At 31.8% G+C, this 20,396-nt stretch overlaps 1 protein-coding gene across 1 annotated transcript; it reads left to right on the forward strand.

The window, feature by feature from the left end:
* Window positions 1–7,317: 7,317 nt before the first annotated feature.
* LOC119616236 (protein amalgam) lies at window positions 7,318–9,245 on the forward strand. Its single transcript, XM_037972563.1, has one exon. The coding sequence runs from the start codon at window positions 7,992–7,994 to the stop codon at window positions 9,012–9,014; it is 1,023 nt and encodes a 340-aa protein (XP_037828491.1). The 5' UTR covers window positions 7,318–7,991; the 3' UTR covers window positions 9,015–9,245.
* The last annotated feature ends 11,151 nt before the right edge of the window (window positions 9,246–20,396 follow it).

The following is a 20,396-nucleotide window of genomic DNA, read 5'->3' on the forward strand; positions in this document are numbered from 1 at the left end:
AGTTAAGTATGTACATATATCTAAAACCTACACAAATATTAAATAAAAAGATTTAAAAGTTTGGAGAAAATTTGTTACATCCAACCGATGTCTTCCGATCGGGATGAATTGCATTTGTGATTAGCACCAATGTTAATCCTATTGAATAGTAGTTTAGACAAAATTTTTCAACAAGGTCGGACAAGGACTAATAGGTGAAAAGTTGCACAAAAAACCCTGTATGTCCAAAATGTCAAACTTTGACCCTTTCTAACTTCGCTAGTTCTTGACCGATAGAACTGTGTCTGTCCTAATATCCAATAGTACTAACCTTGGAGCAAATTTCATCGAAATCGGTTGAGACATCGATTTTATACATATGGACAATTTCGGGTCACTTGACAATTTCGTGTTATAATTGTCAATTTGACAAATATTTGATAAATGTTTTTCAAAAGGCATTACTTATGAGCAACAAGACCAGATAACAAGTATAATTCTGTTTTTATTTAAATAAAATTGTTTATGGACTTAGAATACTATGAATTAATATTTCAATGATCGAAAAATATATCAACTAAACAGGTAAACATTTGGAATGATACAATTTGGTACAATCATACAATTACGATGAAATCGGTCCACAATTGTCGCACCATGCGAAATTTTCAGGAATCTCGTATTTCTAAATTACCTCCAGAATCCATTCCCATGAAGAAACCCTAATCATCATCTTCATTCATTGATAGGGTGCATGTGTGTTTCTTTGAATCCTTGGATGCTCTAATAATATATTTGTTAATATGTATTTGTGTCTGTATAAATGTGTGAGCGTGTGCATTAAGTTCGTATTTTATTCAGTTGTGCAACATACACAAACAACAAATAGACAAAGAGCCCATGACCATGGGAACGCAGCGGCTCGCAACCAAAAAGCGGATCTGAAACTGAAAATGTCAAATTTTATAATTTATTACTTGAATCCTGTTTCTGTTAGTGACTTTGGTGTTATTGTCTATTTCTGTATGAGTATGAGTGTGTGAGTATTTTTGTGTGCGTATACAACACATACAAGAGGGCATATCCATGACAGGGTAGTTTAATGCTCCTGCGTTTTTTTCCATTTTCATCTTTGGTATATATTTATGTGTATCTTTCTTAAATGGGCTCGTACATCTGTATGGCAATAGAATGCATTATACATAAATACTCGCTCATACATTGCACACAAACATTCGCTCATACACATAGTAACTCAAATAACTTCTACATGCAGTGAGCTTGTGTATTTTTTTTTGCAGATTAAAGTTCTGTTTTATGTTCTCAATGATGTTAACTAATTTAAATAAAAATCATTAAATTTACATTCTGAGTACTAAGTGCAAACAAGTAAATTTTTTATTATAGGATTAATAGTTCTACTCCTAGACGACTTGAGTCCGCTCCTCATCTTGTTGTATTGCAATCTCGGGGTAAAGAGGTGCTTCCAGTACATCTAGTCTGCCGGGACTATAAACTGGTGATGTCACTTCACTCCTCGGCTAGTCCGTGGATTGATTTGACATAGGTCGAACCAGAGAACCAAATAATCTGCCAGTTGCCCGCAGGACTTGTCCTGGCTGGTCAGTTGACTGAGGTTCCTTTGGGATCCACGTAGCGGCTGTGGTTGAAACCCAACTTCGCGGGAAGAGTAAGTTGCGGTTAAAAGACTGACGTACGGTGAAATCTATATTTCGGGATAAGTTCGGTGCTGTTGCCGAATGACGTCAGGTGCTCCGCAAAGGAGTGACTGTGGGACTAAGCGTTGGAAATGAATTGGTGTTAATTGTATATGATACGCTAACACATCCGCCCGCATACTTAGAGTGAGTCTGTTGATGTTGTTCTCTTATGAGTATGTCGGATAAATGAGAAATGTGCAGGGATAAAGGGTGATGGATGAAAGGTATCTTATACAAGTGATACCATTGAATTTTTCTTCCTTGTCCTGGTATGTTCAGAATAGACTCCGTTCATACCAGATTTACCACAGCGTGTCCCTGTGTGTAAGAACAAAGTCTCGGCTTATTTGATGGATTCGTACTTCGGTCTACCGCTTACGTCTCTAGGTGCTGTTGCCGACTCAACAGAGGCCATCCCATATGCGTGGTTGTAAACGGAAGTGATGTTTTTGCATCTCGGAAGCAAAAACATCAGCAACAGTCAGAGATTAGATAGCTCAAGTATTTGAGCAAAGTGCACGTATATTGGACCAGAAACTCCATATACGTAAATTGTCACCTGCGTGTAAGAAGCACAATGAAGCGGTGGTGAGCCGTTACTCACCTTCAGTTTTGGTAATATTGTAACAGAGGAAGAAACAACTTTGATTTTACGTGAAAACAAGCTCTCGTCTGTTTGGCATTCGGCTGTTCGCCTTTGAGTAAAGGCTTCTGATTAACTATATGAGATTCTCCAGTATGCCTTCAAGGGCTTTTCATATAACACCGTGATCTAGGGTGTCGAATGCCTTCTCAAAGGCTAAGAATACCAGATATAATGGCGATCTCAGTTCAACTTATTTTTCCACAATTTGGTCGATGCACTATACATTAGGGCGAAAACCAGCTTGATATTTACTCAACCTCAGCATTAGACAATCCAATATACTTTTATTGAGAATATGAATTAGTAATTCGCCGCTGTTGTTCCGGTTTGCCAGATCGCCTTTCTTTGGTAACTTTATTATAATACCCTCTTTGAGTTCCTCTGATATTCTCTCTGATATCTATATTTCCTTAATAATAGAGAAAACTAGTTTTCACACATGGTCCAAATTAGAAACCATACTTTTTTTATTTTTTGTAAAAACGCCTATTATCGAATTCGTGTTTCTCGAGTGTTTTTGAATAAAGCTAGCTTGGTCATAGAGCTGACCGCATGCATTTAAGGGTTAAGTAGCTCTGGAGATAAATTGTCCCTTCCAGGCCTTTTGTTATTTTTCTGTTGGAGTATTTTTTAATTGTCGCTATTGGCTATTGTCCGGAGATACCCAAGTTACTTGGTGTATGGGACTGTGAGAACATTGTGTTTCCAAACCAAAGTTCTTTGAATCTTTTTGGGCATTAAAATCTCCCATTATCAAAAGGATATCAACGAGGTTACAGGTTGTTATTGCACGGTCAAGGATGGTACTGAATATAGTCGGTATAATGACTTTGCCCCGTATCCATAAAGATATTAATTGTTTATTTATGGTTTATTAAGTACATTTCCATACAAAATTAATAAACATTCTATAACTTTATTAAATATTTATCAGTGCTTTTTTAAACATCGCCAATGAAATTAAAATTAGAAGTTTTAGAACTTTTAAAATTGACCATACTGCAATGTTTATGTACATACATACATATGTATGTATGTTTATATTTCTTATGTCTGTTATTTTATTGGAGTTTATATGTTTGTGTGTGTGCGTTTGTATGAGTATTTTAAGGAGATTTCTATTAAAAGATTTCACAATTATTATGGCAAGTTTATGTATCCTTTATATCTGAGTAAGTATGTGCAGGCACCTTTGTGTGGAAATGTGTATGTTTGAATGTGTCTATATGTATATACTTATATATCTATGTAATATGTATGTATGTATATGTGTATAGAGATATTTATTCAGTGACTTTTAGTTGCCAGCAGTTAACATGCCACACAAAGTCCACACATAATCCAAATCTAAAGTCAAGAAGACAATGATCGTCATTAGTAGTATTAAGTGAGTGAACATTAAAAATAAACGAAAAAGACAAACTGAAAAATACAAACACAAAAACAAATAAAATTATTAAATAACTTTTGTTTTTGGTGATTTTAAGGATACATATTTGTTAAGGTGTGTGTATATATTTTCGAATATACATGTACATTAGGATGGCTCAAAAATGGAAATTGCTGATGTTCCCAGTGAAAATGCAAATATTGGTCATTCTATTTCTCAAAATACACAAATTTGACATGAAAGCGCCTCTTAAAGGCCTTTCACATGATATCAATATTTCATATAAGTCCTTATGGTAAAACGTGAACAAATTTGGAGAAACCTTAAAAAGAGCGCTGAGAGTTGAGTTCCATACAAATTTGTTGAAAACAAAAAAAAAAAAAAATTATAAGTAACGCAACGCTCAACTCTTTAATTTAGGTATGGCCGTTATTTTTTTCTCCATACAAACGGGGCCACCCTCTTGTACATGTGTGTAGTTTTACATTCCTTAGAGTTGTTAATGAAGGTATTAAGCACATTTAAGTTGTATAATTTACAAGATACTTATACAATAATGTTAAATGTTATTAATATTTTGTATGAATTACAATTAGATCAATTAACACATAAAATTATATTCTTATAGAGTTATTCAGTGGATGTACGCATTTTGAATAAAATAAGTTAATTCAGGCATTTATCGGCTACTCTCTATATATAGCTTTAGTTTATGACTCAGTTTGACCTGACCTGAAAAATTTTTAAAATTTCCTAAATCTATTGTAATTAATAAAAATTATAATAATGTTACCAAATTTCTTTAATACCTCGATGTTACATGCTTTTATATTTAGAACAAAATGTGATGCCTTTCAATAATAAATAAGTAAAAAAGTATAGTCTAGCGTGGCCGACTATATGATACCCTACACCAGTTATGAATATTAAATGTAATTTATTTTTCATAATAAAGTATTTAGTTTTAATATTACCTTGATTCCGATTTATTTAAGCAATTTAATGACGAAAATCTAATTTTCTAAAAGAGGCTTTATATTTGGGATAAGAGCAAATGTGGACCGATCCCGATAAAATGGGCTGGATAGATTTGTATTTATATAATATTTGTCTGTGCTAAATTTCATTGCAATAACAGTGTTAATAAATGAATTGCGGATATTCAAGTCACTTTCTGAAGGGGGCTTTTTATGGGGACTAGGGTCAAATGAAGTCCGATCATTTCGAAATTCGGCAATGTCATCAAGGCTTGTATAAAACTTACTTGTGCGAACTTTCATCGAGATACATTTATATTATACATAATTATGAGCTCGAAAGTTGTATGGGGGGTAGGTCAAATAATGGACCGATTTTAACCATTCAATAGGTATCGTCCTTGGGTCAAAACGAACGCGGACGGACGGACATCGTTAAATCGTATCAGAAAGTGATTCTGAGTCGATCGGTATACTTTAAGTTGGGTATAGTACTAATATTTTAATGCGTTACAAACATCAGCACAAACGCATAATACCCTTCCCACTAAAGTGGTGTAGGGTATAAAAAAATTATAAGAGTCGGTAACGTTAGGGTTAAAGATTAAATACTATGTAATAGCGAAAAACTATGGAGCAGATCCAGTCCGTTACTTACAGAATTTGCGCTACTAAAACATGACATTTAAAATTGTTAGTTCTCATCAAATAAATTTTTTATGTAGAATTTAATGATTGAAATACATACGTTGTTATTCAGTAATCACTTAAATTTGTCCCGACTTTTATCAAAACTTTAAAATAAGAATATCCAAAATTTTATCACAATTACTGAAAGTTGATATCCTTCCTTTATAGTGAATTTTCGAAATTAGGCCAATAAAACATGTCCCTGTAAATTTGTAGAACTATCTAGTTTTTAGATAACTCGGCATAAGTTTTATTTCCGTACTAAGGGTGCTATCATTTAATAATTTCCTTATGCATATATGAAACTTATTTTGATTAGGTCGAACAAAATTTATTTTTATTGATTTTCCGATATCGACTTTTTAAACGATGTTGATGGCCTTAACGCATCAATCGGAAAACATTTTAGCAGAATGAGCTATCAATATACAGAATATATTCATGTCGAATTTTATCCGGATATAATCATTTAATAATGAATTATGTGGTATTAAGTGATTATCAGAAGTGTACTTTATATGGGAGCTATGACTATTTATGGACCGACCCGGAAAAAATTCCGTGTACTGATTTATATACACACAAATCATATTCAATTTAATTTTATCCCTATAAGTTTTATTATCAATGAAATTGTTAACTTAATTTATTTTCGGAAATGAACCTTATATATGGGATTTGTGACCAATTATGGACCGATCCGGGAAAAACTTCGCATAATGATTATATATATAACAAACATATTCACGACGAGTTTTACCCCAATAGCTTTATTTTAGTTAACAAAATATGTGCGTTTAAGTGATTTTCGGAAGTTGACCTTATATGGGAGCTATGGCCAATTACGGTCATATCCGGAAAAAAATCGTAGAGTGATTTATACATACACAAAGCATATTCATGTCGAATTTTATCTCGATAGCTTTATTTATCAGTGAAATATGCGCATTTGAGTGATTTTCGGAAGTGGGCCTTATATGTATGGGAGCTATAACCAATTGTGAACCTATACAAATCTACGTTGGTAATATGATTTCTGTTCATATTCTATTTATATGTGCAAAAGACAGACGGACATAGTTAAATCGACTCAGAATTTGATAAGGACCCGGAATATATATACTTTGTTATGTCTCAGACGAATATTTCTTGGTGGTACACACGGAATGACAAACTTATATATACCCTCTATCACCACTGATGGTGGTGGAGGGTTTAAAAAGAGCAAACTGGGAAATTATAATTAGTTAAATGAAAGTTGGTACAGGGTTTCGTCTTGGGTCTCATGTTCGGTATGAGTTACTTTAGTTAGATGAAAACAAATCATCATTATATTTTATATGTTGTATTTATCTTCACTTTTATCTTATCTTAAATGTATCTCCAAATTTCCTAGTGGGTTTTTTCAAATCGACTACAGTATGCTAACCATATTGATTATTTGACCATGGAATTTCCCTGTGTAAGACCTCGGCAGACGATAATGTTATTCTACCTACCTTCTTTACACCACTACACTCTCAAATTCAAGTACAATGAACAACCACTTTGTACATGCAACGACACAAACATACATAGTGACATACATGAAGTCATAAATCAAAATGGCAAGAATTGTTTTAGAAGAAAATCACAACCAAAGTGTGAGAACTACTTACTACCTACAAGATACAAGTACACACAAGCGAATACTTGTTAGTGTTTGAGTACATGTTCCACGAATTTTTAAATGGCTGTTTTTTCCTATTTCGACTACTATTTACTAGAAGTTTTGTTGTTGTTCACATTAGACACACTTTGCTAAAGGTCACACATGCTGCAATATTTGTTGTTATTTTTGTGGCGCAGAGTAGAAATTTACAAATTTTCATATAAACTGCTACAAAGAAAGTCATTTCATTTGAGGGTCGAGTGATGAACGTGCAACATTTGCTTAAAAGCAAGAAAAATATTTAAATATTTTAAGTAACTGATAAAGTTTAAATTAAGAAAAGAAAAATATTTACACAATAAGTGAGTGTGGGAGAAGCAAATAGGAAGTCAACATTGAAAACAACAACAATTTAATTGAAATAATTTAGTACCGATAACAGCCTTGGATCAGCAATCAAAACAAAACTCTGCTGCTGTCATCAACATCTTAAAAGTTGAATTTAACTTGGATGTGTGCATTTTGGAATCATCACTCAGTGCACCAGCACCATAACAAGAAAGCAGATATTAACGAACAATTCAACTAAATTGAACTGAGTTGTAGTGAAAGTGAAACTGTTTATTATTCTTCTACAATTGATAAGAAATTTATAAGAGAGTAGTTTCCACAATCAAAAGAGCTGAAACTAAGAAAGAAGAGAGTGACAACTAAAGAGAATTCCCAAAATTCAATAAATCAACGACCAAACAAATGAAGAAAATCTGTGTATTTGAATGAAAAGATAAACAAAACGACTTCTTGGCAAAACTGCGATCGAAGCCAGTGATCAGTAGTGATTTGTAAGCGGTCAAGGCAACTCTCAAGCGCAACATTAAGTGCAACAATATCATATTTGGAAACGAGCAAAGTGCAGGGGTGCTGTTTGTCAAGTGCAATGAAATTCTTAAAAATTTATCTGATATTCGCAGCGAATTTGGCGTTGCTTTATAACAAAATAGCGGAAGCTGCTGCTGCCCCAGCCACAGCAGTAATCAGTGATATAACCAAAGATGTGGTGGCCAGTGTGGGTGAAGATGTAGAGTTCAATTGTACTGTTCAAAATGTGGGTCGCATGTCCGTAAGTTGGGCAAAGCGTGATAGTGAATCGGGTGCTGGTTCAGTGGTACTTTCTATGCGCAGTATACTTAGTTTAAGCGATCCTCGTTATACAATTGTGGAAAGTAAGGATGACAAAACGGATACCGCCACTTATACCTTCAAAATAACAAAAATCGAAGCAGCCGATATGGGTTCTTACGAATGTCAAGTCATTCTTACGGCTACCGATAAGATAACCAAGAAACTGAATTTGTCCATCAAACATCCGGCCATCATATCAGAAGAACACACCCCCAAATCAATGGAAGTGACTGAGGGTCAAAATCTTGAAATTACTTGTCATGCCGATGGTTTTCCAGCACCCACTTTCTCTTGGCAACGTGAGGATAAAGCAATAATGCCTGCTGGTGGACATACTTTAGTTGGTCCTACACTGCGCATTAAAGAAGCTCATCGTTTAGATCGTGGTGGTTACTACTGTATTGCTAACAATGGAGTGGGTCAACCAGATCGTCGTCTCATACGTGTTGAGGTGGAATTCCGTCCACAAATTGCTGTCCAACGGCCCAAAATCGCCCAATCACTTAATCATGCCGCCGAAATGGAATGCATTGTTCAGGCCTACCCAGCACCAGCGGTATTCTGGTATCGCAATGGTTCAAAACTCCAATCTAATTCCCGTTATGAAATCTCCAATACGGCATCATCACATGAGACAACAACTTCCGTGTTGCGTGTTGCCAGCATCAATGAAATGGATTTTGGTGACTACTATTGTAATGCAACCAACAAATTAGGACATGCTGATGCCAGACTTCATCTCTTCCAGCCTGTCATACCAGTACCATCAACATTTTAATTTAAATTCATTATTCAATGTCTGTGGACTGACTACAATAAGAACAATAAAAATAACAACAGTAACAACAAAAATATCAGCAACAACAGCCACGATAAAAAAATATTGTTTGTCAAGTCGCCGACTTAAATTCTCTTTGTGTTCGTTCATAAAAGCACATAGAATAAAAAAAAGACTGTACACGAAATAATGTTTACAATATTGTTTAATAAAATACTTAGCTTTAGATAAAGAACATTTGTTTTTTTAAGCTTATTTTCGGAAAATAAATGTGTTTAAGTGTAAAATTCAAAATAACTTCCGGAAGAATAGAGAATATATAGAATGCTATACTTAATTGGTGCTGAAACTAAATTTCAAAAATACATATGTACATTAGGATTATAACTAAAATTAGGCCCTATCACAACGAGGTAGTCAATATGGTTCACATAACGAAAACTTTTTTCGGTTCGTTTTGGATCAAAAACTTTCCGGGGCAAATCGATTTTCTAAAACCATTCACATTTACACATACATATAAATATCGTGGGTCAAACAATGACACTAGTTTATATTGAAAACTTCAAGTGTTGTATTAAAAAATTTTAAATTTTATTAAGATTAAATATTGAAAACTTCAAGGAATTTGCCGCGGAAATATTTTTAACGCTCGTGAAAATTGATATACTTTTTCGACGTACTTGTTTATGCTCAATGTATGTGGAATGTGTAGGGCCGACATGAAATTTCCAAAAATTGTATAAAAGTTATACCCCAATGCACATATATTGATTTGTTTTTTATTTAAGAATGAAAATCTAGCTTCAATTCATAAAGTTATTAAAATTTTGTTGTAAAAACTTTCTTGTGAAATGTCTTTAGAACATGTTCTGCGTGTACGGGTATATAAGTTAAAGTAAATGTGCATATGTGAATTTCTTCATTAATCTCACAGTATGTCTGCATTAAGCTTTTCTTTTCTTTAGAAAACTTTTTTATTTTTAGTTATTTTTTGGCACGAAAAATATCAAAAAGATTATTTGAAAATTTCATTCTTTGAATATTCAGAGCATTTCGACAAACTTAATTCGGTTGTTAGTGCATTAATTGAATTAACTGTAATCCACTTAATATTTTATATGTGTATTTAAATTTTTTGTTTGTATTGATGAATGTGTTTTTGTGTACAAAAAATACAGTTCAATGTTTATTTTAAGATCTGTCTTTAAGATTTTTTATATATATATATTTTTTTAAATAAAGTATTATTATAAATTAAAAAATTGTTTGTTTGTTTAAACGGAAACAGAAATTCACGTTTGACCTTTTTAAAGTGGGTATAATTCCAAATTCATATTATGAAATTAAAAATTTCTTATTCCAAGATTTGAAATATCATTTTCCTATCGATAGCATTCTATTCAACGTAAATTGGGTAACGGTCCGAACATTTGTGAGACCGTGTCACTGTCATTTGAATAAGTGTAATTTTGTCTACTTTAATTTGTGGGATAATATTTTTAAATTTTACATTTGGATCTGGGTAGGATTTTTCTGTGGTTGTCAAAGAAAAATAAAAAGATGATTTTTGAAATGAATAATTTTTAAAAAGAATTTTTACAAGGGAAAGCATTAAGTAAGAATATCCTTTGGAAATTCTCCTTGGACTATCAAAATCGAATAGATAGACATATTTTATCACTTAACCATTAGACCAGGGTCTGCAGCTTGATACGCACATATTAATATCTCATCCAGCTTCCAAACATCTGAGTTAGATGTGCTAATATAGTTGATTGCTGATTGTCTAATAGAGATAATATATTAGTTTTTGGATGTCAAAAGAAGTAAAAAACGGACAGTCCAAAGGAGGTTTAAGATAGGAATTAGATGAATTCCACCAAATACTTATTCCAAAAAATAACTCTTTCTCTGTTTATTTTAGAATTAACGATCCGCCTTACCATTATCCCCGCACTGTCGGACTATTTAGCAGCAACTTCCTTTGAATGACACATTACTGCGAATTGCTACTTATTCACAGAGGAAATAAGAAATATACACGCCGGGTACCAAATTGACACAAAAAAAAGAGTTTAACATTTTTCAATAACACTACGTAATGTTGACAAAGTTGCGTTACATAGTGTTGTCGGACGTATGTAGTATATATTTTGACATCGGATGGTATTGAAAAATTATAAACAGTTTGGTGTCAATTTGGTACCAGGCGTGTATATTTCTTTTTCCCTCTGTGTACTTAATGAAGATTTTAATACATCAAATATGAAAGGATAGTTGCAGACTATATGATACCCTACACCAGCTTTCAAAGAATACGAAAAAAAACACATAGATTTATTTTAAGTAACATTTTATATCTAATTTTTTCTTGATTGTGGTATGTACATTTAAGCAACTTAAACTTTATTTTTGCTGCTTTGAATTTTAGTGCATGATAATGATAGCTTTAGTGCTCTTGAACAGAGACGTGGTATTATAAAATTTCTAGCACGTCAAATTTTTACGCGATATCCACTTTAAATAATTTGAACTTGAGCCGCGTATAATTTATCAAAAGAAAATATATATTCTTTTGAATCTTTATAGGATTATATTGCGATACTAACGCATTTAACATAATTATGAGCTTGTATAGAGGCTAGGTGAGATAATGGGTCGATTGCAACAATTTGTCAATATAATCTAACGGGTAGACATTGTTAAAATATTTAATTCAGAATATAATTCAGAGCCGAATGTTATATTTAGAATAGGTTGCAAACATCAGCATAAACTCAAAATAAACTCCTCACTATAGTTTTGTAGGGTATAATTACTCCTTTTTAGAATTTTGAAATACATCAACAAATACATTTTAAATAAATAATTTTTGCACAAAGTTTTTAACGTAATTTAATAGTTCAGATTAAACTAATTCAACTAACAATAAATCTGTGTACAAAAGCATTACAAAATATGACCTCTATTTAAATTTACTCTTTGATTTTCTTGTTCCACACTCAAGTACGAAATAAAAAGCCCTTAATTAATTCTCATTTTCTGTAAATTATTTCTTAGTTCAAATAATGACCACACTTAATTTAATTAATAGAAACCCCTACACACAACACAACAAAAAAAGAAAACACCAGAAAACTTTTGACAAATTGACTCTACCATAAACAGGCACCTCAATTACAGGCAAAAAAAAAAACAAGTAAGAAGTTAAAGTTGAGCATAACCGATCATATGATGTCCTACGCCAGAGAACTTTGCATGAGGCCTATATTGCTCTGATCCGCAAAGTATTTGTAAGTGTGCTAAATATTATTATGAAACCTGTATCGTATTATATGTATAATTACACCCATGTTTGTGTGAGATTTATGAGCTTTATAAAATCTTTTAGAATTTTAAAACAAATCATGAATTTGGATTCATGTTTTCCGAAAAGGACCTCAAGAGATAGATACAACAAATTCTGAACTAAAATTTAGGTATACATATCTATATTTTGAAGTAGCAGCTTAATAAATGTACGTTAGAAAAGAAAAAGATCCATTCACACATACTTCCAGACAAATCTTAAAGAGGAGGAAGAGTAGAAAGGATATTTTCATATGTTATACAATGTTATACTTTCTTTTGTTTTAGAATAATTGAGAAAAATTGGTATAATTTGTTTAACACATAATAAAGTGATGGTAACTACAATTACATACAACAAAACAAAAATGGTTTCATAGAAGATTCTAACTAAAAAAAAAATAAAAATGTGGTCATGTACATTGCATCACATAAATAATAATGACAACTAAGTAAAAAGACAACGAGATGATTTTAGATTTTTTATACTTACAATATACATATTTAAACTTAAGTCTATCCATATTTGTAAGTGAATTTCACATGAGGATAAAAAGTTTTTAAAGAGGGGTTTGTATGGGGGCTAGGGTCAAATGACGTCCGATCATTGTAAAAATTGGCATCATCATATGCTTATATAAAACTTAGTTGTACCTATTTTTGGTGAGTAATATATTTGACATAGTTATGAGTTAAAAATCCAAAATCGGTAGGTCAGGCTGTATGGGGGCTAGGTGAAATAATGGACCGATTTCAACCAATAGGCATCGTCCTTGTGCCGAAAGGCTCGTATGGTCCAAATTTTATCCATATATCTTAAAAATTGTGGCCTGTAGCTTGCGCACAAGGTTTACATGAACAGCAAGCCAGACGGACGGACGGACATGTCTTAATCGACTCAGAAAGTGATTCTGAGTCGATCGATATACTTTAAGGTGGGTGTGGGACCACTATTTGTATGCGTTACAAACATCAGCACAAACGTATAATACGCTCCCCACTATAGTGGTGTAGGGTATAAATAGTAAAATGTCATGTAAAAAGTATGAAAAATCAAATGAAATTCGGTATTTTTAGAAAGATATAACACAATAACAAAGTATTTTTATATCTTACACCACTATAGTGGGGAAAGTATTATGTGTTTGTGCTGATGTTTGTAACACCCAAAAATATTGGTCCTACCAATCGACTCAAAGAATCACTGTAGAGTCACAGGTCATATTTAGAGAAATATTTCCACCAAATTTTATTAAAATTTAAGGTAACTGGTGTAATATAAAATAATTATGAATCTTTAGCTACTATTTGATAGAAAAATTGTGACATAATCTGTGTCGGCGTTAAAAAATAACCCATGATATGCAAAGATAGTCTTTAACTAAAATGTATGTAATGTCCATGGACATTATGTCACTTTTTTAAAATGTCATAATGTCCATGGACATTGTGACACTTTGAAATCAGAAATGTATTGGAAAATTTGTTTAAAATTTAAGATAGGGACGCTCTTATCCCGAAAAGAATTGCTCCTAAATTTGGTAATTGTTACATTTTGGACTCCTATTAAAAAGTGTCCTGGATAGCCGGCCTTCGGCCGGGCGCAGGGGTTTCAAACTCTGGGGTATTTCGAACACCGGCTTCGCTAAATTAAGCCTTTTTTGATAAATGGACTCTTTGAAATCCATGGACTTTATGTCCCATTGCTCATGGACATTGTAACACTTTTGAAATTGTCATAACGTCCATGGACATTATGACTCAATTTAGTGCGTCATAACGTCTATGGACATTATGACATTGGACATTATGACACGCCACCGAACTATTTATTGTACTAAATATGAAAGTATAAATACTTATTTGAACAGAATTTGTGTGTTTTTACGTACCGGAGTATTCATCAGGGTTGGTAAACTCTACAGTTTAAAACCGATATCTCATGCCAAATCTCGTGATTTTGAAAGGTAACGATGTAATAATAGTTTTGTTTTATAATTACAAAATTTCTTTGAATTTTTTTAAAATGTAACTGTATGTTTTGGACAATTTTAGTCACAATATCGGTATCTATTTGTATTCATGTATTGGTGACAATAAACTGATATAATTGTAGATATCGTTATCTAATTCTTATATAAAGATTAGTATAATAAGATATACCATTGACGAGTTTTGCCCATCTTTGATATTCATGGTAAAAAGTAAGACCCAATATTCTTTATTAGTACTAACATGATCATAAAGGAACATATAATATGCCATCATTGATATACGCTACAATAGTTTAAAATACAATTCAATTAATTTTCCGCTACCCTGAAAACCGAAATTAGTAATAATCTACTCTGGTATACTGTTTTCACATTATTTAATACCTAAGTACATATTTACATATGTATGTGAATAAAATGTATCAAGTATATGGTATGGTTTGACAGACCGAAATATTTTATATCACATTCCATTCAACACAACTGCATGATATGAGAATTTGTTTATGTTTTACAAGAACAACTATTGCAAAAACTACTTCAATTACCTTTGTTTAGGTGTTAAGTGTGCAAATGTGTATTTAATGCGCGAGACGAGGTCTGTAAAAGTTTATTCTTTATACATTTTATTTCATTCATATATCCATACACCAAAACCCTCACAGTGGGACTGCATCACATTTTGTAGTATATATCTATTTATAAGTATCTATATGAACTTATATATGATAAAATGGGTGGTCTAACAAGAGCCACGCCCATCAAACATGAGGTAAGCGATTAAACTCAAATATGTGGTAAACTAAAACGGCTATAAGTACCAAGTTTTATGATATCCCATAAAAGTCCCCTTTCAGAAAATTACTTAAAAGCTCATAGTTGGCATAAAAGTGCAAATTTTACATAAACAAGTTATATATTAACCAAAATCTCTCTTCCAACTTTTTAACGATCGGTACGTATTTGACCCTACCCCCGATATAAGGTCCCCATCAGAAAATGACTTTAACGCTCATATCTGCCTTAAAAATCACAGTATAGCAATGAAATTTAACATTAACAAGTTTTGTACTAACCGAAATCTTTATACGCAATTTTATGAAGATCGGCAAATAATTGACCCTACCGCCATGTAGGGCCCCCCTCAGAAAATTTCTTTCACGAAATGTCTTTACGGGCTCAGAAATACTACTTTAGCAATGAAATTCACAATAAGCAAGTTTGTGGGAACTAAAATCAAGTTTTATGTGGATCGGTCCATAATTGACACTATCTCCTATATAAGGTCCCCTTCAGGATATGACTCTAACTTTCATAAATGGCTAAAAATTCCTGTATAGCGACGAAATTTTATATTAACCGCAATCTCTCAACAAAGTTCTTGAGGAAGGACCCGTTCGTGACCCTACCTCCCAAATAAAATGATTTTAACGCCCTTTGGTTTAAATTCGATATAAGCAGGTCTTGTACGAACCAAGGTTTTTCTACCAAATTTAATGAGGAATTCACCTTTTACAGAAAATGACTTTGGCTCCGTATAATAGTGAAATTGGACACAAAAAACTTTTTTTGGAATCGAAACCTATCGTATGTATAAACCATCTTACAGAAAATGAGTTTATACGCAGGAAAAACTTACATTGAAAAGTAATGAGTTAAAAAGCTAATAAAACCTCTTTTCACTACTTCTTCATTAGCATTAGTCATTATTTTAACACGGTGATGTCACTGGTGGCAAGTACTTCTACGCTCGCTTACAAATAGGGAGTTAAAGAAGTACTTGCAATTTCTCTTATAAAACAGTTGTTGAGTAAGTTGTTTTGTTTTTTAATAATAAAAAGAGCCAGCTAGAATACGAACCAGGGACTTTGGTTTGTTGTGCGTCAAATAATCGTTTTCACATACAAAACTAATTTTGTTTTCTTTTTTGTAAAACACAATTCATAACACGCAATTAAATAAAATATGCAAACAAAATAACAAAGCCGAAAATAAAGTACTTCTATATCAGATTAGAAGAATGTCATTACTAGAGTACTTCTAAGTAATGCAGACGGTAAGTGGTAGTCATTGAAAAGTAAGTGGTTATGGAAGTGCAACCCATTACCGAGTTTTTGCTGGGTAGTTATTAAATCATACCAAAAGTTTAGCATTAAGATAGAATTATGCTCGAATTCGAAAAAAATAATTACTTCTTTAAATTTTGGAGCGTTGGGTCCATAAATAACCCCATCTTTCATTGAAGTCCTTACCCTGACGTTCGTATTAATTTGATGATCAAAGACCATAAATTGGGCTACCAGTCGATATTTACTTTAGGCCTTATTTTTTATTTTATAAAGTGTTTATAAATCAAATTTTGTATGGAAATGTTATTATAAATATGGGGGTTTGTCTCTACGACATATATAAGGGTATATAAGATTCGGCATAGACGACTTACTTGTTTAATATTTTTTTACTTTATAATTAAGTGTGTAGATCTATTACTTCTCCAGTTAAGGATTAACTACCGCCGGCTTTTATCTTATAAAAATTATTGTGTGTTTCCACTGTTGTTGTCCTATTTTGGAATTTATACACGCTTACATTTGTGAATATTTCTGATGAGTTTCATCATACTTTGGTTTCGGTATATATTTCTTTAATTTTTATATTATACACACACGTGTACATTTGCAAATACATGTACAATATATGTGAAAACCCTACAAACATTTTCTATTGCGGAAGTTACCCGTATGAAACTTCCAAACGTGTTAAAAGCTCGCCAGCGATGTTGCGGAAGTATAAGAATTCTTGTCACCAGTCGGGAAGAACTGATGCCGAGCTGGGGAACGTCTAAGAGTAACGTGGAAGATACTTCTGGAAGACCCGCAGAAGAAACTTCTAGATGACTCTTGGAAGTAAGGTATTGCCAAAGACTCTTCTAGATGTGACTAGGAAGTCACTTCTTGAAGTGACTACCTAGTATCATCTAGAAGTGTTCCTATCTTATCTTCTAGTAGATGAGTTTTCTCTTCTTCTAGAAGATGAGTATTCTCGTCTTCTAGAGGATGAGTATTCTCGTCTTCTAGAAGATGAGTTTTCTCTTCTTCTATTTGTATACTCACCAAAATAAAATCTATAAAAATAAATCTAAATAAAATGAAATTTTATAGTTTTTATTGAAATAATTGAAATTAAAATAGTAGAAAAAATAATTCATTTAACAACTAATCTAAAAAAAGTAATATATGTACATTAGACGGGCTCACAAAAAATGGTGCTTGAGTTACCCCCCTCAAAATATTCGCTGTTATGTAATATGATGATTCTTCATGTTAAATTCAATATTTTACCCAGCTTCAAAAAATCTTTGTTATGTTTTATAATGGTTCCCAAAATATTTCTATCGATGGCCGTTCGTGAGCTGAACCGGTTACAAAAAAGTCCCTTTTTAGTTATTTTGTTTTAAATTATACAGCAGTTCTTAATCAATATATACAGTATGTGGTATCATTTGAAAGGTTTTTTGAAGTCTAGTGGTGCGCAAAATTGTACATACATTTTATTTTTTCTTAGTGAAAAACCTAACATTTTAAATATTTTGGAATATGACAATTATAAACAGACGGTTATTTATGATTAATACATCATAGGACGCGGTTTTAAAATACCTTTAAAACGATACCCCGTATTGGATATTTTGTTGCAAAACAAACAAAAATTAAAAAAAAAAAAATAATTCCAAAATACCTTTTATTGATTTGGTCCAGCTCACGAACGGTCATCGCTAGACTTATAATATTTTGGGAATTTTGAGAGGGGTAACAAAAACACGTTTTTGCTGTCCATACAGAGTGAGCCGGTCTAATGTACATATGTATCAAAAATTTAGAATTATTACCTTATAATAAGATAATTTTCAGGAATTGTAAAACGTTGGACTCTAAAATATTTTTGTAGTTCTTCATAAATTTTATGATCAATCCATCAAATTGTAAGAGTTATATTTTGGAACACATTAATCCTTCAATGAAATAAACAAAAATAATGTTATAATTAATATTGAATATATGTACATAAGTACTTTTGTATTTGTTGAAATTACCTGTTACACTTTAGGAAGCAATAAAAATAGGATTCTCTTATGATCAATACATTTCCCACCAAAGTTTAAACGGTCAGATCCATTTTTTACATTTTCTGCAAATAATCGACATTTTTAATGGAACCGCGTGATGAAATAAGACATATATAACTTACCAGATCCCTTTTTTATATTTTAATTCAGTTAGAAGTATTTTAATAGGGGGTACAATATTAGCTACTGCTTTCTAAAAAAAATAAAATAATTAAAACTTAATTAATTTATTTATTTATTGTTTTGAATCAATAAAAACATTACCTTTCGTGAACATTTTTTAAATAACTTGAAACTAAACCGTCTATAAAGATCTGAAATTACTAAGTCATGGATTATTTTTAAAATTATTTACAATCACTAACGATAGAAACACCTTAACGACCCTAAACAGGATATTGCTTTTGACACTAATACTGCAATACTATTTTTTGTTTGCTTTCTTCTAATTAAGGAGTTATACACGTTCAAAAACTGTCTACTTAGGTTCAATATATTGGGAATGGCATGTTCAATATTAATAATATTAGTATCATATAAAGGTCATAGAAAGACCTGGTGTTAATAACTAAAAAAGTACCTATAATTAAAATAATTAAATCTAAAGCTATATGAAAATTAATAGAATTGTATTTATTTAAAAAAGGTGGTTTTAAAAATATCTGATTTTAATATTAAATATCTTATATAGGCAATTTCGTGTCGAGTGACCCAAGTCAAAAAATAATTTATGTATGTATAAAACAGTAGTATTAATTTGAATATAATGATTCCAGCTAGCCTTTAAATACTTAAGTAAAATTTTAATGTATTTTTTTTTTGTTACGATAATGAAATACAAATAAAATTTTAGCTCAAAGTGATCATACGTAATCTAGAAAGAGGACCTAAACGCGCAAATAGTTTAAAAAATATTGAAAGTTAAGATTTAACTCAAATAAATCTAAATAGGTTAAACATATTAGAACTTCGTTTAAAAATTATGGAAATGGAAGCCGTTTAGAGTTGTTAACTTATTCCTAAAATAGTATTTTAATGTAAAATATGACAACTTACTTTTTAATTTTATTTATATAATCCTTGAAGATAATTACTTTTTGGTATATATTTAATAAAATTCACCAATTAACAAAACCTTCTTAAATGTTTATTAACAGTTGACTTTTAACACAACACTATCATATTGTTTTTTATTACTTAAGATTCACAATATATTAATTACACTATTTTTCTATGAATATTATGAATATTATTCAATAACTCATTTAAGTTTTACAATGAATAATTAAAACTGAACATGACTGGACAAAACAAAAAACATCACTGAACTTAGCAAAATTTCTGCATTATTTATTTTTATTTTTTTCGCGTTCTGGCTAAAAATGGAGTATTTATATTTTTTTGTTTTTGTACTCTTCTTACTATCATCCGGAAGTAACCTAAAAGTATACTTCCAGACGGCGAAAATTAGAAATCAATGTATTTTGTTTTTGTAAAATGTGCGCTCTCGTCTGACAATCGTCTAGAAGTGACTACAATCCACACTTCCAGATGAACAAAATACAACATTAATGTGAACACTCTTCAAACTGTCTTCCAGAAGTGACATAAACATACAAATCAAGAAGATACAAATTAGGAAACAATGTATTTTGTTATTGTAAAATGTGTGTTCTCACCCAACTCTCATACAGAAGTCACTAAAACATATACTTCCAGATAAAAAAATTCAACAGTCATGGTTTTTTGTTTAAGCAAAATGGATGCACTCTTATAACTATCATCCGGAAGTAACTTAAAAGTATATTTCTAGAAGATGAAAATTCGAAATCAATGTATTTTGTTTTTGTAAAATGTGCGTTCTCGTCTGACAATCGTCCAGAAGTGTTTCTGACGTGGCGTCTGGGATGA

Source organism: Lucilia sericata, unplaced genomic scaffold (assembly GCF_015586225.1).
Source record: "Lucilia sericata isolate MDLA Ls3-8-SP2 unplaced genomic scaffold, ASM1558622v1 Contig000062F_arrow, whole genome shotgun sequence".
In the NCBI taxonomy this organism is placed as follows: domain Eukaryota; kingdom Metazoa; phylum Arthropoda; class Insecta; order Diptera; family Calliphoridae; genus Lucilia; species Lucilia sericata.